A 25,057-nucleotide genomic window follows, 5' to 3' on the forward strand; every position below is an offset into this window, starting at 1 on the left:
AGGAGTGGGAGCACTGCCCAAGCACCGAGCATGGCTACTGCTGGACGAGGTTCAGGCATCCTGCCCTAAAAAGCATCCTGCGCTGCCACATCATGCTCCATTCCATCCCCGAAACTGGGTCCAGCTCTGGCCTGAACCTCTGTTCAGAGAGGGGGCTAACAGTTCTTGTTTGGTTTGGGGATTTTTTTAATTACTGGCCACAAAGCCCATTGAAACAAAGGGACAAGCTCACGCTCACTCAAGCAAGCTCCGACCCAGACACTGAGCATGAGGCTTGACTGTGAAGTCTTTCTTTGGTAAAAGGAGATTCCTTGGACTTCCACCCTTTCCTCACATCTGTCAAGTGCTTTTCTATATTTTTTATAAAATCAAGATGAAATAACATCCGTTCTCCTATTAATCGCTCCTCCAAAGCCGAAAGAGTTTCCCTCTCCGGCTTGCAGGGCACAGAGCTGGCTGCTCCCCACCAGCTCCTCCTGCGGTTGCTTTTACGAAATGCAGACTGAGCTGAAGGTAACGGCTGTGCGTGGACACAGAGAAATACTGCCTAAATCAGGAATTAAAAGAGAGCTTCCAGTATCTGAAACCCTTTATTGACAAAAGGTCGAGTTACAGCAGTGCAGGCATGCCACAGGTTCTGCACACCTCTCCAAGCAGAGCTCGAGCTGCAGAAGGAGCTGATCCTTCTTTGGGGGAGAAATTTGCAGACACAAATGCTACAATATTTCCATCGGTAGAACAGGGTACTTAAAGTGAACAAAACCAAGTCAAGCACCAGAAGCAGCACTGCACAGAGCATGCTACTTCCAGAGCATCTTCAGCTGTAGGAGAAGTCACAGAGATCGCCAGACCAAACCTGATGCGGGGCACAGGACCGTGCAGGTCGCTGCATGGCAAGAGAGCAAAACCCCGAAACCTGCCAGAACTGTCTTCTTTGTTCTTGTGTGTGTGGAGGCAGAGGACTTTCAGGGCACAATTCTGTCTGTTAGGTGGGGGAGAAAGAGTTTGCACAATCTAAGCATAAGAGTGGCTTGAGTTTCCCCAGGAAATGACTTGGGGTTATTAACACATATTTTTTCCATTGTAAAATGATCTCTGCTCAAATGCTATAACACAAGAAGATCCTAAAAACCCTGCCAGAGCCCTGACTGCTGTAAGTCACTATAATAGCACACAATTTGCACTCTTCCTCTGCTGAAGAAAGCCTTTGATCTCCCCTCTTTTCTTGTGGCACACCATGGTCTTTGTCAGAGATAATCCTCAGAAGCAAAGATCTCAGGCTTACCACAGCACTCCACAAAAGCCTTGACGGCCTTGGATGTACAGCAGGTGAGGAGCAGATTTTCTGGACCCAAATCTATTACACGGTTGTTCGCAATTACATGGCACGAGCCATGGTAGCCCTGGCTGTGCCTTCCCGTGGAGAGCCCGCAGCGTGCCTCTGAGGCAGCCTCCAGCAGAGGCTTCTCCTTCAGCCACAGCAGAGGAACGCCAGAGCAAGGCACTTGCTCGTGAGCGCTGCAGTTAAGAGATACAAAGTCAAGTCCCTCCTATGTTCTTTAAATACGAGAGGGTTTTTAAAAACCCACTCAAATACGTTCCTGAAATAATGCTGCCTGAAATATGTTAAGCGGTCGTTTTAGATCTCAGGTAGGGCTCAGGTTCTCCCCAGCAATTCCTCCCATGCCTCCCTCTTAAAAATGTGAGCGGAGAGAGAGAGCCCGAATGGTAAATTAAAGTGTACCTGTAAAGTTGTGTTTAAAGGGATGTTTGACTGCAGAAGACAGATGTAAATGTAAGTATTAATGACAAGCTTTCAGAAGAAGTGGATCAAATTTGGTTGTGCTTATAGCTTTGCAGCTCAGGAGTGATTCCACTGAGCTGAGCGGGTTATGCTGCGCACGGTCTGTGGGTTTACATAATCCTTCGCACCTGAGTGAAGATTCCGGTTCAGAAACAATTTCAAAGACAGATGAAGACCTATGCGTATTATGGCAGAGAGTAAACATTGTTCCACTGAGCTTCAATTGCCAAGCTGCAGAGATTATATATTAGCATGTTTGTAACTTGAGAAAAGGCTCTGCACGGTGTACGCTATTCATTTGAGCAATGCAACCAGATCAGTCTCTGGTATCCCTGGGGATATTATACTGCAGTTGCTTTCGATACCTCTTTGTCATCCGCTTTCACTACAACATTACATTCCGTTTACAGGCGCTAAACCAACAGATGATAACTTTGAGCCCCTAAGTTTGGGATTAAGAAGTGAATGTATGGATCTCATCTGGCAGCATGTGTTTGGGATCTGACAAACCTCACCCTTGGGCTTCTCCAGAGCTGGCTCAGTCTCTGCCTTTCTCACATGGAAGCTGTATCAAGACCTCTCTGAATTTGGCAAAAGCGAAATACTTTCCTGATGTTTTGCCCAGTGGTCAGTTAAATCTTTTTGCTTCCTGCTGAGCCAGAATCCAATGGCCAGAGCAGTGGCCGTGGGGTGACAGGGCCCAAGGACATTGCAAGAGGTGGCGGTGCTCACCTGGGCAGGCAGAGTCAGTGCAGCTAATGGCAGTCCATCAAAAGGCTGGATCACAGCATCGGTATGTTCAGAGCATAAGAAGTTGATGTATTCTGAGGAGGAGATAAAGGAGGCATTTCCTCCAAAAGAAGGCATTTCATACCTTCCCCATCCAGAAATCCATAATTCACTCTCAGCAATTGAATTCCAGCAGCATCGTGCTGCAGGAGAACAACAGCTCACAGCACAGTCCCTGACAAGGAGCCTCTGCTTCCAACCACTCTCTCGCTGCCTTCCTCTTCCCTTCCTCTTCTTGTTTTGCAGCCTGTCACAGCTGAATGCAGTAATTAGAGCTGCCCTGCCATTTTCCAGGATTGCTGCTTTCAGCTCCGCCATATATATGTTGACCTTCACAGCCAAACAATGGAGCACCAGCTATTTATTCGCCAAGCAAACCAAGAGCTTTATAAAAAAAAGCCATTGGACATGGCTACTCAAATAGACCGCTATTATCTACTTCCTAATAAGCAGACTATTTAGTTAGGAAATTCTAAAATTAGGCACTGAGCACCTGAAAAAACTTCCTATTCAAAACAGACAATAACATGCAAAATGGAGCTGTATTTTAAGGTGGCTGGGTATGTTTTTGTGCATTAGCACAAATGCCACCAAAGGGGAAATTTTGTCCATGAAGTACATTATTAATCATTTTCCCATCGATACTTTTTAGGATATTACAGGAAAAAACACATGGGGATTAACAGATTTTGAAGTTCATAGAAGATAAATTAATCCTTGATTACTTGACTTTGTGTGCAATATGTCCCTGAAGACTTATTCTGACAGTAATTCTGCACTGAAATCCGTATTTCTATTTGATTAAAACACATCTTCCAGCAAGACTCTTGCAGTCCTTTTTTAGACATCTGGTGAAATGGAAAAATCACCATTTCTCCCGGTAGTTTGTCACCCACACTGCTGCAAAATGTGCACCTTGTGTACAAACCAAACAGGAGCCATCAGTATCCAAGGCTCCTGCATCATCCTTTTCTAATTCTGATTGATCACAGTTGTCATACACTCCAAGGCCCAATTCCACCAGGCTGGGTCTGTTTGTGTGGGTGTGCAGAAGAGACTCGGTGCATTGCAAGAGCAGAGCACCACAGGGGCGAAGTGCATGGTGCCCAAAGAGCAGGCTGCAGAACGACTCCGGGCAGCAAAGTATTTGTTAAGAGTTTAATAGGAGTAAGTTCCCATGGCTACATGTGAGTATCCAACATGTTTAAGAAAACAAGTGTCTTGTGGACTCACTAATGCTTAGCGTTGCTCAATTAAATATTCTTCTACTGGAAAGAAAAACGGGAAATTGAAATTGGGTACTCAGTAAACAGATTAAGTAATTCTCTGCTTAGAAGAATGTATCACTGCTTGTCTCTGGCATCTTCTGGGACCAGTCAAAACAAAGCAGGCAACACGGCAGACAACAAAATGCCTATTCTATTCCTTTTGGCCCTCCATCCCAGCCGTTAAATGAGGGCAGAAGACAAAACAGAGTAGAAAAGGGCTACAAAACAAAAAGGAGACAGGACTGCAAAAGTTGCATGCAACCTAATTCTCAGAGATGGTCTATTTATGCCAACTCCGGATCTTACTTGAAGTCTGTGGCAGTCGATCCCCTTGCCTGCCATGCAGGCAGGATTTGGCCCTGGTAAAGTATCCGCCTGCATTCCCAGCTGCTCGGTCCAGCTGCCGCAGAGGAATGCAGGGCTGCCGAGGGCGCTGGCACGGGATCGAGGCCGAATTTTGAGTGAAAAAAGATCTCCGTCTCAGCACCTGGATGTCAACTTTGTCTTTTAGCTGAAGCTGATAAAGCTAATCCCTGCCTGACAAAAAATCAGTTGAGTTTCTTCTCCCTCACCAGCATTCAGTTTGTATTGGAACCAGCTACTTTATTGAACTGAGTTTTAGGCATTCTGTAGGGCTTTAGAAACAGACACGTACATGCAGGAGCTGGGTAGCAAAGCAGAGTTATGTGTGTGCTTATTAACTTACTGCAAATTAGAGCCGAGTAGTCAATACAGTATTTTAAAGGGCTATATCCTGCTCCAACAGGAGTCAACAAGAGTTTCACCACTTTGTAGCATGCTACAGGGACTCAGATGACAGGGATTAAAACAAGCAAATAAGCACAGAACAGTCATTTTAGCAGGCTGGATGCAAGCAGAAATGTTTGAAGGCATCAAAGACAGTTAATTCCTATCGGAAATCAATGGGAGCTGAGGAAATACAGCTCTCCTGTACCCTTGGAAAGCTGTCCCTTAACTGTGGATTGCCCTGATCTCTGCTTTCTCTAAAACAAGATTGAAGTGGAAGGTGCTCATTGATTTTGCAGCTACCCCCGATTTCCTATCTAACGCTTTGGAAAAGTTGTTTCTGTCAACCTCATTCATCACCATCTGTACTTCACACCCGTCAAGTGAATCAGCTGCCACTGAAGCCCAAACTTAAATCTCACCATAATAATACTGTGATATTTAGAGTAAGGGGAATCCGTGTCCAAAATACAAGCTACTTCCAAGAAAAAAGAAGGAAGGAAGGAAGGAAGGAAGAGAGAGAGAGAGAGAGAGAGAAAGAGAGAAAGAAAGAGAGAAAGGGAGAAAGAAAGAGAGAAAGGGAGAAAGAAAGGAAGAAAGAAAGAAAGAAAGAAAGAAAGAAAGAAAGAAAGAAAGAAAGAAAGAAAGAAAGAAAGAAAGAAAGAAAGAAAGAAAGAAAGAAAGGAAGGGAGAAAGAAAGAAAGGAAGAAAGGAAGAAAGAAAGGGAGAAAGAAAGGGAGAAAGGGAGAAAGGGAGAAAGAAAGGGAGAACGAAAGAGAGAAATAAAGAGAGAAGGAAAAGAGGTGGGGGGGAGGGAAACGGGAAAAAAAAAAAAAAAAAAAAAAAAAAAAAAGGGGAAAAAAAAAAAAAGAGGCTGTTTCAGCCCCAGTTTTGAGTGTCTCCACCTCGGTCGGTCTCTGAGCGCACCTCACCGCCGAGCACCGCGTCTCGCAGCCGCCCCGGAGCCGCCTCAGCCGGGTGGCCTCGGGCAGGGCAGCGAGCGGCTGGCGGGGGCGGCGGGGAGCTCCGGGAGCGGGGGGCGCAGCCGGGGCCGGGACCGGGACCGGGATTAGGACCCGGGATTAGGACCCGGGATTAGGACAGGGGCCGGGGCCAGCAGCGGGGGTCGCCCCCGCCTGCTGGGGAGCCCCCCTCTCGCCGTCCCCCCCGCGCCGCTCCGCGCCCCCAGCGGGCCGGGGGAGGGAGGAGCGGGGCGGGGGGCAGCGGCGGCCCTTCCCCGGGGGCTGCCCTCCCGCGGGGGGCGGAGCGGCGGGGCCCGGAGCCTCGGAGCGAGGGGCTGCGGGGCCGCCGCCGCCGCCCATGGAGCCCAACGGGACGGCGGCGGCGGGGGGCAACGGGACGGCGGGGGGCGGCGGGGGCGGCGGGGGAAGCCCCCCCGGGGGCGGAGGCCCCCTGCTGATCCCGTCGGCTTTCGGGACGGTGCTGTCGGTGATGTACGTGGCCGGGGTGGCGGGCAACGTGTACACGCTGGTGGTGATGTGCCACTCGGCGCGCTGCGCCGCCCCCATGTACAGCTCCATCGTCAGCCTGGCCCTGGCGGACCTGCTGTACCTCTCCACCATCCCCTTCATCGTCTGCACCTACCTGGCCCAGGACTGGTACTTCGGGGACCTGGGGTGCCGCATCCTGCTCAGCCTCGACCTGCTCACCATGCACGCCAGCATCTTCACCCTCACCCTCATGTGCACCGAGCGCTACCTGGCCGTCACCCGGCCCCTGGACACCCTGAAGAGGTCGCGGGGCTACCGCAAGGTGACGGCGGGCGCCGTCTGGTCGGTCTCACTGCTGCTGACGCTGCCCATGATGCTGATGGTCACCCTGACCGAGGGGAGCAAGGCGGAGGGCAAGGTGAAGAGGATGTGTGCGCCCACCTGGAGCGTGGACGCCTACCGGACCTACCTGACGGTGCTGTTCAGCACCAGCATCATGGCCCCGGGAATCATCATCGGCTTCCTCTACACGCGCCTGGCCAGGACCTACCTGGAGTCCCAGAGGAACCCGCCCCACAAGGAGAAGAACAAGAGGTCCCCCCGGCAGAAGGTCCTCATCATGATTTTCAGCATCGTCCTGGTCTTCTGGGCCTGCTTCCTGCCTTTCTGGATCTGGCAGCTGGTGCGACTCTACAGCAGCTCCCTGCAGCTCACTACCCAAACCCAAAAGTGCATTAACTACCTGGTGACCTGCCTGACCTACAGCAACAGCTGCATCAACCCCTTCCTCTACACCCTGCTCACCAAAAACTACCGGGAGTACCTGCGCAACCGGCACCGCAACTTCTACAGGTTCACCTCCTCCTTCCGCAAGCGGGGCTCCAACCTGCAGTGCTCCTGGGGACGCTCCATGTCCTCCAGCAACCAGTACGACTACAGCTCGGAGGCCCTGGGCATGGCCACGCTGAAGGACAAGTGAGGAAGAGGAGGCTCTCTGGAGACATCAGGACCAGAAGAGCGTCTGGCCAAGGTAGGGCTTTGGGACCCTTTTGCGCTGCGGGGTCCTAAGAACTCGTTTCTGGTGGTCGCTATAGGTCAGGGCACAAAGCCGTGTGACCTCAGGTACTGTAAGATGCTTTTCAGTTTTTTGGGGCTTAGGGCTGTCAGGGGGGTCCTGCCATCCGCGGGTGTGGATGAATCCTTCTCTGGTTTGGGTGCAGAAGATGAGTTGGATACTTTGTTCAGTTCTTTGGCAAACTCTTTTCAAGCTTTTCTAAGCTCCGGCTCTGCTCCGGTTCTCCTGTGTGATTTCTCAGTGCTGTCCTCCGGCTACGGCTGGACCAGATCCACAAAGGTCTGAAATTGTCCTGGGACTGCTTAACTTAGCTGCAAGCCCTGGGTTTGCCCTATATATATCTGTTATCTGTTCACAGTGTGTGTAAGGAGACCTTTAAGCCCCTTTTTCTATTTCCTGTTATATTTTAGTGCACTACAGTTTGATCAAGCTCTAGTTCAGTTTGATAAAAGTCTCTGTTTTAAAATTCATTGCAGCAGCGCTGCAAACTCCAAGCATTTAAAACCCACGAGGTAAGCTGTCAGAAAACACTGGGTTATCTAAAAAGGCATGTCATATTTTAACTTTTCTACCCAAGATGATTTTAATCTGCCACTGATTTTAAGTTGGTCCCTTTCTCTACAGTCAACAGAGTTTGAAAAACTGAAAATTTATCTCAGAAAGGAAAAAAGAACATTCTTATAATCCTGTCACTCAAAGAGCTGAGGCTCTAAAAAAATGACTGAGACCTGTACTGTGAGACTCATCATAAAAAGGACAAACTTAATCCTGGCAAATCTCACCAAAAGTATTTTGCCTTGATGTATTTTGCTCATTCTCTTTCCACTTAACATCTAGCGGTAAACCTCCACCATAGATGCTAGCGATGCCTGTCAACTATAAAACTTCAGTTCATACAATAAATTATGATTAAGAAGTGGACCATGTCAGGTTTCCCCTCCCACGTTCTCTTCACCCAGCCCGAGGGGTTCGTTAAGCAGGGGAGAGGCTGCTGCTCTCAGCTGTGCTTTAAGGAGCTCATTTAAGTGGGGATAAAGTTGTGTTCAAGCCATCTGCCCTGACTCTGGGGATAACTAAAGCACAGCAAGAGTTGCATAAACTGTTGTCAGCAGCTGGCAATGTCCAGGGACTTCTGAAACAACAGACAGCTGCTTAAGGAGCAGTCATTTCCACTTTTTTATGGCACCTCCCTACCTCGACCTGACTGAGAGGAGGAACTCAGCAGCCCTACAGTGGTACTGGGTTTCTGTGTCCTTGGGTGATCCTCTCACAGCATGTGCCAAGCTTTAGGGTACATCTGTGCTCAAGCAGAGACACAAAGTGCCTACACAGCAGCCGAGGATGGGGAGCAGAGAACACAGCACGGCTACATGCTGGATTTTATGCATAAAGGCAGAAAAATAACCCCCTCAGGGCACGTGTTGGACAAAGACCAGGGAAATAGGTTCCTGTGCCCAAAGTCTGGCATTCTTCATATAGGCGGAGTTTTTGGGGTGCTTTTCAGGAAGGGGCAATAAGGAACTCACCTTAGCATTGTTTACATGACTTTTCATCACAGGACTTTCTTCAAAACGTTTGCGACCCACTTTGTGATGTTCCAGCGTTGTGCAGACTGCCAAGCTGGGTGGTAGAAAGGGATGTGGCGGTGCCAGCTTCCTTACAAACGCAGGGGACTAAAACACAGCTCTTGCTGGGAACTGGCAGGGCAGAGTGGGCTTCAACAGTTGTAGAGAACTTTTCAGGAACTAATTCATTTCTTTTTATTATTAATTCTGAAGCCATTGTTCCTTTCCTTTTGCTTCCCATTTCCGAGGCTGGAAGTCACTCCCCTGTAAGAATAACACAGATAAGACTTAACTCAAAGGGCGGTGTGGGAAGGCTGGAGTGCATGCGTCATCCACAAGGTGTGCCACGCTGTGCTGCTCACAGAGCACAAGAAAAACCTGACACAGTCCTGGTGTGTCTTGATTTCCAGTGCTTGGCCTCAGGAGAAGGTCCTTGAAAGCCACTGTCCCACCCCAGCATTGCAAGGCGGCCGTAGGACGGATGGTTATCCAGTATGAAATAGCGTATATCTGTTAGCAGCCATGCAGGGAAAGCAAAGGATGGAAGAGCGGTGTAGGTGTCAAAAAGAGCATTGGGGAATACACTTCCTGCCTCAACAACCATGTGCTAAAATATCTGGTGCCAAACAGCCTAAAAACATAGTTAGTAACGAGAAGGGGGAGCTGGAAGAGAGCTGTGCTTGAGAAAAAAAAAATAAAAAAAGAAAAAAGAAGAGTGTGTTACATACACAGTCCTACCAGAGTGAGTGGATAGCCAACAGAAGCGTTTGGTTAGGGTGGGCTGCGCTCCACGAGCTGTCCCCTAGCAGGCTCCTACTGCCCCGCTGAGCAGCACACAGGGTGCACACTTTGTGCCATAGCATTGGAGCTGCTGACACCAAAGGGCTGATGGAGAAGCACCCAAATGAAAGACCAAGTATGAGGTATTCTTCGCTGTCAAGTTTCTTGACCAGCTTCAGCCCATCCCATCTCGGAGCCGCTCCCCTCACCTGTCAGGCTCTGATGAACCCACGTAAGGTTCCTGTAAGGAGAGACCCAGTAAATTTGATGACGCCCACAAAGCATGTCAATCGGGCAGACCAGAGCCTATTTAATAACCAGAACTGGCCAGCGATCAGAAGACACTGCTGTGCGTAATGAATGGCAGCCCTTCAGCAGCTCAGCATGTGGCATCCCCCTGCCTGCCGCAGCCCTTTGCAAATGTGATTCCTTGGGATCCTCTTGTACTCCCGGGGATCAGAGCTCAATTTAAAAGATAAATTTGTGTAAACAACATCTCTCTTATTGTCTCATCGGACCAGTTAAACTGCCAAAAGTCAGTAGCTTTGACCCACTTAATAAATATCTTGCAAGAGCAGATGCGTTAACCAAGTTCCTCTTGTCTGTAACTGCGGAAGCTTTGGCAGTTCTCAGTATGCTCACATGTTGGAAACAGGCATAAAGTCTTCATATATCTTCCTTTAACAAAAAAACGGGGTAGTTAACTTTGGGATTGCTGCTGCCAGCCCATAGCACAGAGCTTTGTCCGGGGCTGACACAACCTGTAAGCTCCCATATGGGGTAGCTCTGCCTGCTGCTCACCCAGAGTATTTTGGGGAGGACTTGGGACTCCACTCTTTGGGGTTGGTGGGATCTCAGTTCATAAGCACACGGTCAATGCAGGCCCCACAAAACTTCTGTAAAGCAGCCCAAGCTATTTTCTGTATGAGGCAGGAGCATTACCTGTCCAACACTGAAAAAAAGAATGAGTCAGGGCTCCCAAAATCATGAGATAAAAAACACACCAGCTCTCCACAACCAGAGAGGTTACAAAATCGTTTCATACGGAAACTGGGCGTCACATAACCAGAATCCAGATGATGAGGCTCTGGAAACTGCAAGCATCTTATTATTTAGGTAAACTTGAAGCATCTCAGCTTGGGATGAAATAACAGCAGGGAAGTCCATCAGGCTGTAACTAAGCAAAATGCTGTGAATTATTTTAAAACAGCATTGCTTTGGCTATTCTCCTACATTTCAAGCAGGCAAGATGTGTGTGCCCTATGCAATTCTACTGCAGGTTTAGCAACATAGCTAGTCTCTAAACGGGAGATGGTAATTTTAGGAAAGATGACAGTATTTTTGTCGCTGGGACAGAGGTTGTCACTGCAAAACTCCATATGGGCTTTATAGGAAAGAAAACATCTTAACAGCTTAATCACTGGAAAATCTTCTCCAACATCCCTTGGTATTAAATCTGTATGCCCCACTCTGTTCCTCCCCAGCTCACCAGAAAGAGCAGGCTGTGAAAGAAAAGCTTCATCCTGAGTGCTCTTTCCTTCCTTTAATCTAAGGTAGTATCTACTGCAGCAACAGCAATTTTTCTGTTTTCACTTGAAAAAAGAAAAGGCAGGTCCTTTGTGGGACAAGTGAGAATACCTGTTTTCCCCATGCTCAGGAGAATACATTTGAAGCTTACTGACTTTTTGCAGACTTCACCTTCTATCACACATCTTTGCTCATCTTCCTCCCCACTTTTTAACAACAGATTTGCCATAAACGCTTGAAAGCCCCACATTACAGTTTAATTGTGTATGCAAGCAAATCATTAACATTTAAACTCCTATTTAGCAGTCATTTTGGGTGCCTATTGTGCGATGGAATACCAGGAAAGGCAGTGGAGGTGATTTTATGAGTGCTTTGTACCTCGCAAGGCACGCTGCCCAGTTTTGTTAGCCCAGGAGATCAGGCAGGGTGACAAGGTTGCTCTGCTCAGAAGCAAATACAGAATCTGTTCCCCCAGCAGCATCCGAATAGAAAGTGCACAAACTTCGTATCTGAGCCCAGCCCTTGAGCACTGGAAGCAGGTAACGCACATTTCAGAAACGCTGGTCAGCCCCGGAAAGTTGGCCGTTGTGTTTTGGAGTCCCTCTGGTGGCAGGAGCAATCTTCCCTCCTGAGGTTCTCAGGAAGGAAATTTGCTTTTTATTTCAGGTTTTAAAACGTAGCAGTTGCAACACAACCTGACTACATAACAACACTTAATTTACTGAAAATATAATGTTGCCACAACATCTCCTGAGCAGAACAAGTCTGTTAGGCAGAGAAAACCCACTCCCAAGTGCTAACTTTGCTCTCCCACCTTTCTTCCTGTGCCGAACCCAGACTAACTTTATCCCTGTCATTTTGCACAGCAGCCTTGCTGGCAGCACCCACAGAAACACCCAGAGCTGGTGACTAACTACAGCTTAGCCCAGCTGCGGATTGCTTTTGCCACATAATATTGGTTGCTGTTGTCAGTTTCAGGTTTTTCAGAGGAAAAAGAGAGACTCGGAGTTAATTGCTATGGCTTGGAAGAAATAAATTGCTTTGTCTTCAGAACTGTAGCAGCAGCTTCACAGAAAATAAGTGCTCTTTTAAAATTATTATTATTATTACTGCTGTATGAGCTTTTTTTGCCCTTGATGGGGAATGTACTTAAAGCACAGCAGAGGGAAAGGATGCATCAGCTGGGAGCAAAGCATCTGGGAGATTTGGGTGGCCCAGGGTGAGTTTTGCAAAGGCAGAGGAAGGAGCTTGCTACCAGCTCACTTGGCCAAACCTTTAGGATACAACAGGCAGCAGTAGGACATGTGAAATTAATAGTTACTGAGGTGTATTAAAACCGTAAAGGGATGTATATCAAAAGCCCCACTGAGGAACTCAGACCACGCAGAGTTTCTGGTGTGGTGTCTGCCACCCCTGGGGCATCCTCACTGCAGCCTAGAGGGTTTTGGGTGCCCAGAACTGAGCTCTGTGATCTGCGGTCCCAGCTGGAGCCCTCCTGGCCCCAGAGAAAAGGATCCCAATGGAACACACCAAAGCAAAACTGCTGCAATGTTTTCCTTCCTCCTGTCCCAACATGAGAAAATAAACAATTTAAAGAGGAAAGGGGAAAATGAATCCTGAAGAATTCTTCTGGCATTCAAGCTCCACTTTTCCAATTTTCTTTGGAACTCACTTGTAATTTATTTTTTAATGTAAATGAAAGATTTTAGTTAACACTAGGAACCCTTCAAAAGTGAGAAGCAAGGTGAAGAGTTAAGCACTTGTTGAATTTATTAGGGGAGGCTGCACTTCACTATTGGGAAAGATCCCACCCAAGCCCTCCATCAAGATCGCTGGAGGGAAATCAGTAAATAACGTGGTGCAACAGCAAACCACCCCACATATCAGCTGTGCTTGGCAGAGGACACAATCCTAAGCCAAAATGGTGCAAATGGGGAAGAAGTAGGATCTGCTAAGTTTGTCTCAGCGCATTTAGGCCAGCATCTAAGATGTCGTCAGCCTTTCCTTGTGCACGCCCGATAGGATCTTGAGTTCAGCTCCTGAATTCTTAACTGAAAACAAATATGATTTCATCCAAACAAAGCAAGGCAGATTCCTGAAACTAAATGTGGTGTGTCCATAAACACCGAATTTTTGAGACAGTTACAACTTCATATACACGCTCCTGCAAACCTCATCAGGGACTTCCACCAAATTCAGAACATTTCTACACCTTTCAGTTTACCATATTGACTTCACATTTGAGAGCCACCCCTGGCTCGTGCAAGAAGCCCCGCAGGAAGAGGCACTACATAGCAATGCTTCTAACAAAACCCCACTGATTTAAATCGACTTTCTGCTATTTCCTTCATAACAGATTGTTGTTTTTTTTTTCATTTCACACTGTAGAAGCGAATGTCTTAGATGAATGGCATTACTATGAAATTAGCTGAAGCCCAAGTTACCTCTACCCCCACATTTTGAAAACTGCTTTTGGCACTCAGTTCGGGAGCAGTAGCAGCACTGTGCAGGCAGCAGCAGCAGTTATCTGATCCCACTCAAGTGTGTCTTTATCTTCCTTCCCATCATCTGCTGGTGGGGATTCACAGGCCATTCATCCCGAAAGCTGTTGATAAGTAATCCAGGCAGGCTTGAAAGCATGATAGCTAATAAAATCCAGAGCAGATTTACAGGGGTTGTCATGCTGCAGCCACCTATCGAGACAGCGTTTGACATCCAAGCTGAAGAGGGAGATTACTGTGAATGGGAGGAGGTGGGAAGTCTGGGCTTCTCTTTCAGAATCACCATGGACTTGCTGCGTAACCTCGGAGAAGTCACTTGCCCTTGTGCTGCTGCTCAGTTTGCTGCCTGCAAATCAGCAATGCAATTTCCATGGTCTGCACGAGTGTCTTAAGACACTGCTAATGTGTGTGATATGTTTTGAGATCCTTGGTTTTAGGTACAAAAGTTAAAAGCTCTCCTTTTAGGAGTAACTCAGGATTCCAGTTCGCTATTAATGGTCAGATGGAGGAAATGTTTGTGTACCAGAAGAACTTCTCATCCATTTTTAGATTAATGGCAGCCGCTCATCAAAGATTATAATTTAGCCCCCAGCAATGGCAGCTGCGCTTGGCTAGCATCTCAGGGAGCACGGCTGAAATGGTTCTGATAAAAGCATCATCATTTCACTGCATCAATACCCTCTCTACAGCCTCTTCCCAGGTAAGAAACAATAGCAGGAGCTATGGTAAGGAAGCAAAATCTTTCTTCTTTACCTCCTGGCAGCCTTTTTCCCCACATTGTGGGTAAGGAGCACAGGAGTTGGTGAAGGTAAGGGCAGCGCATCCCTCCCAGCCACAGCCCGTGCCGCAGCCTGCTCCAGTGCTGGATCCTGATGCAGAGGAAGCTGAACAGAGAGAACGATCCTGATTGCTAAACACGGCAGTGCTTCCCTGTCATTTTGTTCTTGGCATCCTTTTAGAGTGATTAAATCTGTCGAGGAACCTCCGCCTGCCTTAGGCACAGCACGAGTAATTCCCAACAACAGAAGCAGAGGAAATAGCAACCGACTAACTTTGCTTCGCTGCTTTCATTTGTCTGTTTGTTTTAATACAAACATGAGTTTACTATGGCAAGCATCTCCCTAATTTCAAAGTGCCGCTCTGTCTTTGCAGCAGCTGCTCTTAGGGAGGATGAGAAAGTGAAGCTCTGCAGCCTCCAGTGCCCAAAGTTATGGGTAAAGCTCTTTGCAGACCTGGGTTAAACGGGGGGCCCACACTGGAGGGATGGGGACAGAGCGGGAGCAGCACTTGCCCTTATTCCTCCATCCGTCCAAGTGAGTATTTTCTCTACCATACACTATGTGCTCCAGGTACTCACTATCTATCTCTGTTATTCAGAAAAAAAATATATATATAAAACCTGCAAGAAGTCTTGGGTTTAGTCCAATAAGAGGCAAGAAAAAAACTTTAAGCCTGTAACTTCACAGCCTGGGAGAACCACTTGTGTTCCCCTGCTCCCATCCTTTGTGCTCGTCATCCCAGAAGGTCTTTGGGTGGGGGGAAAAGGCTTCATTACCTACAATATGCAAAAATGAACTAGTTAATGTGCCACACCAGATTACTCATTAACCTGAATGAGATCAGAGAGGAATTGCTCTAGGCTGGCAGGAGGTTTAGGAAGGCAGTACTGTGTCAGCTCCACGCTGCCTCCAGTGATAAACCTGTACACCCAGTGGGGAAATAGGGAGGGGGAAAGAGGTAGGCAGTCCTGAGTGGGTTCGTGCCTCACAGTTTCTCCAAATCTTACCTCCTGGCAGGATTTTGTTGCAGAAAAGTACTTGATCCAACCTTGCAAATCTTCTTCTCTTCTCATCCCATTTGCTGTGAGCATGAGGACAGCTGGTATGGGAGCCCCTGAACCCCACTTTGGCCCTGTGGTGCAGGATGAGGAGTTACAGAGGTGGCAGGGAAACAGGAGCATGAAGTCCCCAGCAGTGTCAGGGCACAGAAAGAGACCATTAGGTCAGGCCTCAAAAAAAAAAATAAAAAAAAAATAAAAAATAAAAATGCTGCATCTTAATAGATGTTTTTGTCCTCCCTCATTCTTCAGTAAATGTTTAGCTTAGAGAGCTCTGAGGCATGTGTTTCAAACTCTGTCTGTGGAGGGTCCATTTGTAATTACAGACTTCAGTCCCGGACCTACCTTAACGACTTTGCATTCCCCTCATTCTCCACAGGCTGAATCTTCTGCCCACACTGAACGAAGCTCGTACAGAAAGATCATGGATCAAATGTGACCGTTTAGTTTGTCTGTTCAGTGAAAATATGTTTGCTTTTAGCTTGTTCCTGTCCTTGGTGTTCTTATTTTAATCTGTTTTTCTTTGGTCTCTGTCTGCTTTGTGCTATTTTTCCTCCTGGGCAACAAGTTGCAGTCTCTCCCAGGGACTGCTCCCATCCCCACTTTGTTCCACAGCAACAAACCCTGCCAGACCCTGAAACACCCAGGGAGAGTTTTGAGGCTTTGGGGAAAATTTTATACCTCTTGAATTTCAAATCTGTTGTTTCAGGTTGCCTGCAGAGAAGGCAGAAGTGTTTATTGATTTCTACAACATAATCAGAAAGCGGGCATGTCGCTGCAAGCGTGATTGCTCTAAGCAAATCCTTCAACTCCAGCAGAGAAGTTACATCTGCATAGCTAGGAGCATGATGTGACAAAAATCTCCTTTGGAGTGTCTCAAGCTTAAACCTCTTCTGGCCCCTCGGTTGGGCTGGTCCATCTGTTTTTGCAGCCCTAAGGTTTTTAAAGAGTTAAGCCTTTCTGATTTCTAGCTTTTTCTTTTCTCTCCTCTCCAATCAAGCCCAAACCAACTGTTGCTTCTGCCGATCAGATTTACTGTCCACCCCCCAGCCTGTGAGTCCAGTACAACTGATGGGCCATGAAAAGAAGTGGTTACGAAACCACATCTTCAAATCTGTTTCAAAAATCATGTGTGAGAAGCTTCGATGCACTTGAGCTTGTTTAAATATCACTCAGACCAGTAAACGACTGAATTCATGATCTAACTTCCTTTACCCTACAGCAACTAGAACTATCTTTAAAATCTGTGCTCGCGCTTGATTTGGGCTTTACCTTCTGTTTTCTCCTTGCTACTCACTAAGTGATGCTGTGGCTTCCCTTCCAGAGATGCACGTCAGCCCCCAGGTGGCTCTGTAAAGCCTTCTGAGGCAGAATAAAGAGCAGGGACCTTCCTGAGGGACACCACAAACTTTTATATCTTTGCTAGAGCACCCTTGAAAACGTCATACTGCAGATTTGGTCGACACTAACAATTTGTATAATGGTTCCTAAGTCTTGGAGCGACCACACACTTAAGGACTCAGCACAGAGTGGGGGTGGAGGCAGTTTTCCTCCCATTGCCTCTAAAACTACTTTTTCTTTTTTTTTTTTTCTTGTTTGGTTTTCAATTATTTGACTCACACTTTGTGGACTTCATTTCCTGGCACATTAACAGCTGGTGGTTAGAAAGCTGCAGTTGGCGAGGGCAGTATCTGGAATGGATAGTAATTACTCGCTGAGCTCATTATAATTGTTCAGTTATTGAATAATTTGGAAAGCCAAGCAGGGGGAATATTTGGTTAATTAAGAGCTCACTTAATCACTGCTAAATTTATCCTTCCAAAACAGTGCTCACCTTACCTGGATTTGAAAGCCTTTGTTTACCAACACTCCTGGTGGGAAGCAGGAACAATCTCTATTCTTTGACTGAAGTTGATGGCACTTGCTCTTTGGCCTTTGGTGCAACATTTTTGTTCCTTATTCCCCACTAGGTCTGGCCCTTCCACATTTTTCTTCATGGGCACTGAGATCTCTCTGAAGCTGTTATCAATCTCTGATGAGATGGTAAACAAGACAGGATTCATGTGTAAGCAAGCACTTGGGCACTTCTGGGACCAAATTCTCATCCGATGAAAAAACTGCACAGGAGACAGAACGGCAAAGTGTGAGAATTTAATAGAGGCCAGTAAGCAAGAGCAAGAGAAAAGCTTTAGAGCCCTTGTCTGCTACTGATCTAACACAGTTGCTGGGCACACGTTTCCCCTGTTTCAGGCTTTAGATAATTTAAGGCTTGGGAAGCAAGTTTATCACCCAGAGGATGCTTTCTGGAGCCTGGACAAACTTCCAGGGGCTCTGGGGAGTCTGTAAGGCAGTGTTCAAGACCAAGGAAAAAAAAATCCATTACAGCGAATTGTCATGTTTTTACTGGTGCATGAAGAATGTCAAGTATCTGTATGAGAATTCAGGCAGGCTTGCAACTGAAAGGATTTTATTTGAAGACTTTTGGGGAGAGTTTTGAGGAAGAGACTGAAGTATCATTTGAATCAAGATGAGTACAACTTAAACAAGAAGCCCAAAGCAAAATAATTATATTAAACTATTAATTGTTCTAGGTTAAGTGCTTTAATCCTTTGTCCTAGATAAACTTAACACATGATATTCTTCATACACAGCATCAGTCGGGTGTAACTACCACCACAAATGCCCACGGGATTTGGCTGTCAGCTGGCACATGATACCTGGCAGGGTATCCCTCCTCCTATCACGCAAGACAATTGCAGACTTTCAGAAAGGAGGGGAAAAAAAAAAAAAAGTGAAGCCTTGAAACCCTTGCTGACCGCAGGCAGACTTATTTCCCCTTTGCACTTCCAAAGTCTCCAAGATTTACGGGCTTCTCCAATCCAGTCTGTAAAAAAACACACAAAAAATAAAGTGGATGAGTCCGTACTGAACCTCATCCTTCACAATATGACTCAGAACAAAGTAAACTTATTCCAGTGTGTACTCCATAAAAAAAATAAATAAATAAATAAATAAAAGAAGCCAGATCCTGTATCTCTGGAGACATACCCATCTTTTACAGCAGCATTCGTGAGCTGTTCCTTTGTGTTTTCCTTTTAGATTAAATGCTGCAAAGAGAATGCTTTTTCTGAGCAGACTCTGCAAGGTAAATTCTGCAAAGCAGAAGAGCTGTCAGAGCAGGTTTGATTGTAAAACCTGACAACCTTGACAGCCTTCATGCAGCAGTGCAAAGCCATGTCATTTCTCCAGTTACCCGTGGTTACAAATTTGTTGAATGAAATGGAATCCAAACCTGTCGAGGATCGTAGCTCTCAAACAGGCGGAACAAGTGATCTGGAATAATAATAATAGCCAAGCATGCTGCTCGGGCCCAATTCAATGCTTTGCCAAATTGCTCCAAATTAACACACCTTGCCAATTCAGAGCTTGGGCTGCTGAGGGGATGGAGAAGTTCCTGGGGGGATCTGGCTGACTTTTTATTTTCCTTCTTTGAGAAGGGACAGCCATAAAGCAGCTCTTCAAGAGTGCTATGATTTCAAGGAGAGAAGTGTTATGGGATGTCCTCCCCCTACCCCCCAGGAAAAGTACCATGTTTTCAGCAGCCAGGTTCCCACCTGTGGGGCTGGCACCAGGGCTGCTGGCCCCAGGAGCTGCCCTCCTTGGACGTGCTCAGCTGGGGCCATCTCGTGATCCCAACCACGCTGTCAGACAGGGATGGATCCCCCTACACGTATTTAATCAAAACAGCTCCCTAACTGAACTTTTTCTGAACCGTTCTTCCTGAAACTTCTGGCTTTAAAGTAACGCTTTGTGCAAAACACATTCTGCAAATTAGCTTAACAAGTTTCAGAGGAGCTTTCAAGTTAGAACAAAAAAGAACAAAACCCACACACCATTGTTTTCATCATTTGGACTTGCCTTTGCGCTTTCTGGCCCTTCCTGCTGAGTGTCTCAGGTTTCTGCAGACATCTGTCACAATCAGCCACTGATCTCATTCCCTCACATTACCTGCTGGATTTGGGAGGTGCTGTGGTGGGAACAGGAGGACAGCAGTGCTGTCAGGATCTTTTCTTCCTGTTAGTTTTCCCTGCCAAAACGTCATTCTGCAGCACGCCAGGGCAGCAGGAGTTTTCTGCCTCTGCTGTCGGCCTCCTTCCCTCGCTGGTAGCCAGCAAGCCAAGAAGCCAACATCTACAGGGTCCTGTTAGCAACAGACAGCTGCAGAAACACTGCAAACTGCTCTGAACTCTCAATCCTGTGTGAATCATCTCTGAAAACTATTTCATTAGCTTCACCAGTTTTACTTTTGCCCATTGTGTGTACAGGTGTGATATCAGTCCCCACCAAGTGCCATTTGTTCAGACCAGCGCTGTTCAGCACTCACCATCACCTGGATTTAGCACTTGCTTCTCAGTACCTTCTCAGCAGTGGGAGGTTTCACCTTCACACAGCTCTGGACAAGGACACACTGAGTAAAGGCTTCGCTGTCAGCTTCTCCAGATGCCAAAGCCTTCTCCCTCCAGTCCATTCTCATCCTTTTTTTCAGTAGCAATCAGCATCCCACTGGCACCCCGACTGCTCCCAAGCCAAACCAGCTCCCCATATACTCCCTATCACCTATAATGTCTAGCGGAGACCCACAAAAGAGCCCAAATATCATCTCCCATTCTCTTTCAGGGAGTCTTTTCTGCTGCCAGCACCTCCCTAGAGCCTCCCTGCACCTGGAGATGTGTTCTCCCCATCCCAGCTGCAGATTCGACACCATCCAGCCCCCCCATACCCTGCACCTCTTCCCAGGGTGGTCTCTGCCACCCACCTCGTGAGGGGCCAAGGGACACCAGGGCTTTCTTGGCTTCCTATACGGGAGTGCATGCAGTCAGCTCTTGTAAGCATTGCATTTTACTGCCTCCTCCCAACATAAACTGGACAAATTGATGGAGTCCTGGCCCCCAGGATAAACAGCAGCTCCGCTGTTTAGAGTAACTGTCTCCGGGGAGGAGAACCGCGCGGCTCCACAGCCGCCCCTGCTGCTGGGTGCAGGAGGTGGCGGTGCCCCAGCAACACCAACACCACAAACAGGAACAGTCTGCAAGGAGGAGCAAGGCTAGAAAGAGGCTGCAAGGTGAACTCAGGTGCCACAACAGCCGTCTCCAAATTACCATGCGGAAAGAGGACTGGTGAGCGTCACCTGAGCCACTTCTAAAAATTTCTACCAAGGGCCCGCTTAAGTTTGTGCCCAAATCCAGAGGTTGGCTTGTTTGCAATGTACCAGCATTGCAAAATTCGTATTTCAGATTAGTTTCAGCATTTTAGCTGTTTAGCAGTATTGGAACCTCATATGGCTAGAACCCATTCTTGGCTATTATTGCTAAAAGAATTTTCAAAATTAATATTTATGGCCAGGCCAGTACTTTTGAAAGAGACTCAGATTAGATAAGACCGCTAAGTCGCGCATTCTTTCCACACCTGCATTCTTCCCAATGAAATAGGAGTTCCCAGTTTCAAGGCAGACAGCTTAGAGACAGATTTCACTTGTTCTGGTACGACCGCTTGCGTGCTCCAGGACAAAAGCTGGCTCAGATGTGCGCACGCAGTCCTCACCTCTCAGGGCCTTGAACACAACTGGAAAACACTTGTCTCCTAAGTGATAGTCTTGTGCAGCCGCAATTCTCGGTCTGAATTCAGCAAGCAAGCCAGAGAACTAAAATCTAAATTCCTTTCAAAGGATTTTGCAATACCTTAATTCTCCACTTTCTTGAAATATCTTGCAGGGAAGGGGACAGCTGTACATCCTAGTGATCAATTTTAGATTAAAATGAAATAACGGTAGAGCAAGTGTATCATTTTCTATTTCCACCTTTGTCTTCTCCATGCCACAAAGGAGCCCTTGCGAGTGCCTGGGAATTTGGGGTGGATGCCCCGAGGAAGCAGTGAGTGCAGCCCTAGGAGGCAGGCTAAGAGCCAAGCTCAGTCTCCCCACCACCACGCTCCCACCCCCTGCACGTCCATCCACAGCTGGAAGGAAAGAAAACTGTGGTTCAATGACACTGCTCAGCTGCTCAGCCAGGGAGAGGCAGACAATGACATTTAATTTTTCTATTAAGTTAATTGATCCACTTATTCATTCACTCCATTCCATTTGTTAATACCAAAGCTTTAGGGCTCAAGGCTCTTCTGTTTTTCCAGTTCCGTGAAATGGTTTAATTAGAGATATTACCGCTCCTTATAACCCTTGCCACATTTGTAGCACTAATATATAAGCCCTTGTTTATAAATGTACTTACAATCAGAGTTACAATTATGTTTCCCACTCATGGGAATCAGGTGAACAGCACAGCTGCTCTCAACACCTTCCCTCTGCCTTGCTCAGGATCCTACAAGTCACAGGGCTGCCCTGACCACAAGACAGAAAAATTACTTTTGAGATGCTCAGGTCTAAACTCTCTCCCCATAGGGTTCAGCTATGGAAAAGTTTTGATTACTGCCCTTCTGTGCATGCTTAATAGCTGAAGTATTTCATTTAAGGAGAATGATCAGGACAAATTTTAATGGCCTGCTCAAAAGTCTTTATACAAATCCTAGCTACAGAGTTGAAACGTGTTTAACTTCTCTTGGAAGTGATAATTTCTGCAGCACGCTGGCTTTCACTGACTCACAAGCCATCTGGAGGTGCTAAAAGCATTTAGCAAACAAAGTCAAGAGGTCTCAAGTTCCAGTTCTTGAGATGAAAATACCAAGGCTCAAAGGCAGCAGGCAGTCAGCTGTGAAGATGGAAGACTTCAAGGGTCTCAGCATTAATAAATGTGACATGAGTGAGAGCCTTCATCACCACCCGGGCCGGGTGCTTTTAACTGGGCACTCTTCAAGATGAGAACAGCGTTCCTGAGAAATCCACATGCATTTATTCTGAGCCTGTGCTGAGGCAGAAAAATGAGATTCTACCTGTCTGCATGCGGGCTGAACAGACAAAGATCTCCAACAACACGTGTACGAAATAAGAAAGGGAGGATGAGCAGGGAGGGGGCTGGGTTTCCAGTCACTGTGCAAGTACCTAATAGCAGAGTAAGACCTCCATGGACCATAGTGGGGAGCAGGTGCATGTCCTCACACCTCAACTGAAGGAGTTCAAAATGAGTAAAATGCTGTCCTTTCTTATAGGACCAAGGAAAAAAAAAATCAAACTATTTTTTTTTTTAAGTGGAGAGATAATATTCATTTCTATGTAATTCATTTATGAATGTTTCAGTCTTCTTAGGTTGTTTCTTATTTATAAATCTAAATCCTGCCTATACTACTATAGACAGATGTTATGCATGGAGGACGCCACCACCTAAAAAAAAAAGCTGGTATATGCAGAGGAAAGCTTAATTCATTATTTTTAAATAGATGGATGAAACACAGCTTTCTTAACATAGCAGATTCAACATTCACTGTTAATTAAAACAATATTGATGAGATAAATAGCCTAAAGGTGTTAGGGAAGAGGTCCTGTTGAAAGGTTTATGAAGAGATTTAACAGCAAGAGCTTTGCTCCCTAAAAGCTCACAGTGTCCAGTTGTTGGTCTGATTTTTTTTAAAAACAAACAAACAAAAAAAATAAAGCAGATTGGGGGCATGAATTCAACATTGATATGGACATTTCAGCATGGGAGAAATCTGCTGCTCTCTATCACCATCTTATCACTCTGACTTATTTATGTTACAGTTCTTTCTCGTCATAATTCTTTGCTAGTAAACAGCAAAGTTTATTTGATCATATTCCTCCCAGTGGAATGGAATTCCTTCCTAAGTAATTTATCTCCCTCTGAAACAGAAAAAGAAAAATAAGAAAATGCATTTTTTGCCCTCAACTTCAGCAGTGAAATAGAAATAATGCAAGTGAAAGATCATTTTTCTCATTCCTTTTCTGTTGAGAAGTGCAAGGAATGAATGGGCTTAGAGTTGATCTGGTTTCACAGCACCTTTTTAAGTTTTGAATCATCTGCTGAAACGTGACCTTCTCTTTTTAAAAGGGTGTTCAGTGCATCACATTTAAAGCCCTAAGTGCAAAGAGGACTCCCAGAACACATCCCTTCTTCAGTAACAGCATATACCAAAAATAAAAATGTTTGTCTGCTAGAGGAGATAGAAGAAATTACCATTCGCAGTTTGCCAACTCATGGAAAATGAGTCCATTAGGACCCGCCATTGTTTATTTCCCCCCAGATTTAATGGTTGCCGAATTAATATGCCAAGAAGGTCACCTACAAGGTGTGAATCCACCCAGAGACCTTGTCTTGGCAGTGAGAAGCAGTCTCAAAAGAAAACATCAAGCTTTTCTGTGAAGTCAGCAGCAAAGTATCCTGGCACCCAGATAAACAGCTTAATATCATTGTATAAATTGATGAACAAAAAAAAGGAGCCAAATTTTCAAGGTGTCTGTCCAGAAAAGTCATAGCTCATTAACCTACTCAGCACTTTTTGTTTCTTTTCTTTTTTTGGTTAACTGAAGAATTGGAAGGGTATCCATTTGTAAAACAAGCATTTCAAGCATTAAAGGCCTCTTAGAAGAGATTTTCAGAAACTCTGTAAATCGCTGCCTCTCTCTATAAATTAAGCATCATTTCCTTCTTGGAGAGGTGCTGATTTCATGCACATACCCCTGTACTTCTGCACCACTAAGTCTTCAGCTTGAAGGCTCAGATGAAAGTCCCAGGGATGTACATAGTTGATGGTGCATCTGACCTGACAGCTCAGAGATTCAGCCAGTCCAGATTCCTTGGAAAGCCTCATGATTACCCAACAGTCAACCAAGATATTTTGAAGGTTTAGCTTTGTTTGGATGCATTTAAAGGTTAGAGAAATACAGGAGATGGTACTTCCAAGTTACTTTATCAATTTTACAATGAGAAGTTTCTAAGCAAGGCATTTCTCATGATCCTGCAAGTCTGATCTGCATGTGTAGGGTCCCATTAAAATCAGTAAGACTTTACAAAGGAAGAACTCTACCAGCCTGGATCCTTTAACAAGATCACTTCCTTAATGTGAACCAGCCTCTGATAAAGAGCAGCAAAAAAAGTTTTTCTTGTATGTTTCAAAATTCAGTATTCACTATCCACAAGTTACCATGAAAAGACAAGGATATTCAAGAGCAGGCAGCATCAATCCCTACCTCATCATTACTTCAGCCATGTAAGAAAACAGGCCAGACAGAAACAAATACCTCTCTGAAATATAGGGTGTCCTTTTAACTATGGACAGTGCCTGCAGTAGATGAACAATAAGAGAACATTTGGAAAAAAAATGCTAAAGAATGGGAAAAAAAATGAGCAAGATTTGACAGTTTCACCAAGGTCAAAAATTCTTCTTAAAGATTAACACACTTCATGGGCTAAGAATGTTATAGGAAAAAGCTGGCTGCTTTGAGTATGGTTGAGAAAGATGAGCTAAGTGTGAGTATAGCAGGGTCTGTCCACTGAAATACACCAGGTGTCAAAGACAGTACAGAACTAAAGCAGCCTGAGGCATTGCTAATTTACAGATACAAGCATGGTAAAGCTACAATTAACAACATGGGGCTTGCTCACTCTGTATCCCAGACTGTTCAGTGAAATCTCTTGCTTTAGGACAATCCTAATCCTTTAGAAAGTAAAGGAACAGCCATGAACCTGTGTTACAGACCTCAGACAGCACACAGCATGCTGCCTGCCCACAAATCGGTGCTGGTATCAGCA

The 25,057-nt window shown here is 46.1% G+C and overlaps 1 protein-coding gene across 2 annotated transcripts in view; it reads left to right on the forward strand.

Annotated features, from left to right (window-relative positions):
- The first annotated feature begins 5,854 nt into the window (after positions 1–5,854).
- LOC137841647 (urotensin-2 receptor-like) overlaps positions 5,855–25,057 on the forward strand; it is a 51,252-nt gene continuing 32,049 nt past the window's right edge. The window contains exon 1 of one of the 2 annotated variants that reach the window (XM_068654760.1): positions 5,855–7,089. In XM_068654760.1, coding sequence (XP_068510861.1) covers positions 5,929–7,038 — 1,110 coding nt within the window. In that variant the 5' untranslated portion in view covers positions 5,855–5,928 and the 3' untranslated portion in view covers positions 7,039–7,089. The remainder of the gene's footprint in view (positions 7,090–25,057) is intronic. The other variant, XM_068654759.1, reaches the window with a different exon arrangement.

This window comes from Anas acuta, chromosome 18 (genome assembly GCF_963932015.1).
Source record: "Anas acuta chromosome 18, bAnaAcu1.1, whole genome shotgun sequence".
In the NCBI taxonomy this organism is placed as follows: domain Eukaryota; kingdom Metazoa; phylum Chordata; class Aves; order Anseriformes; family Anatidae; genus Anas; species Anas acuta.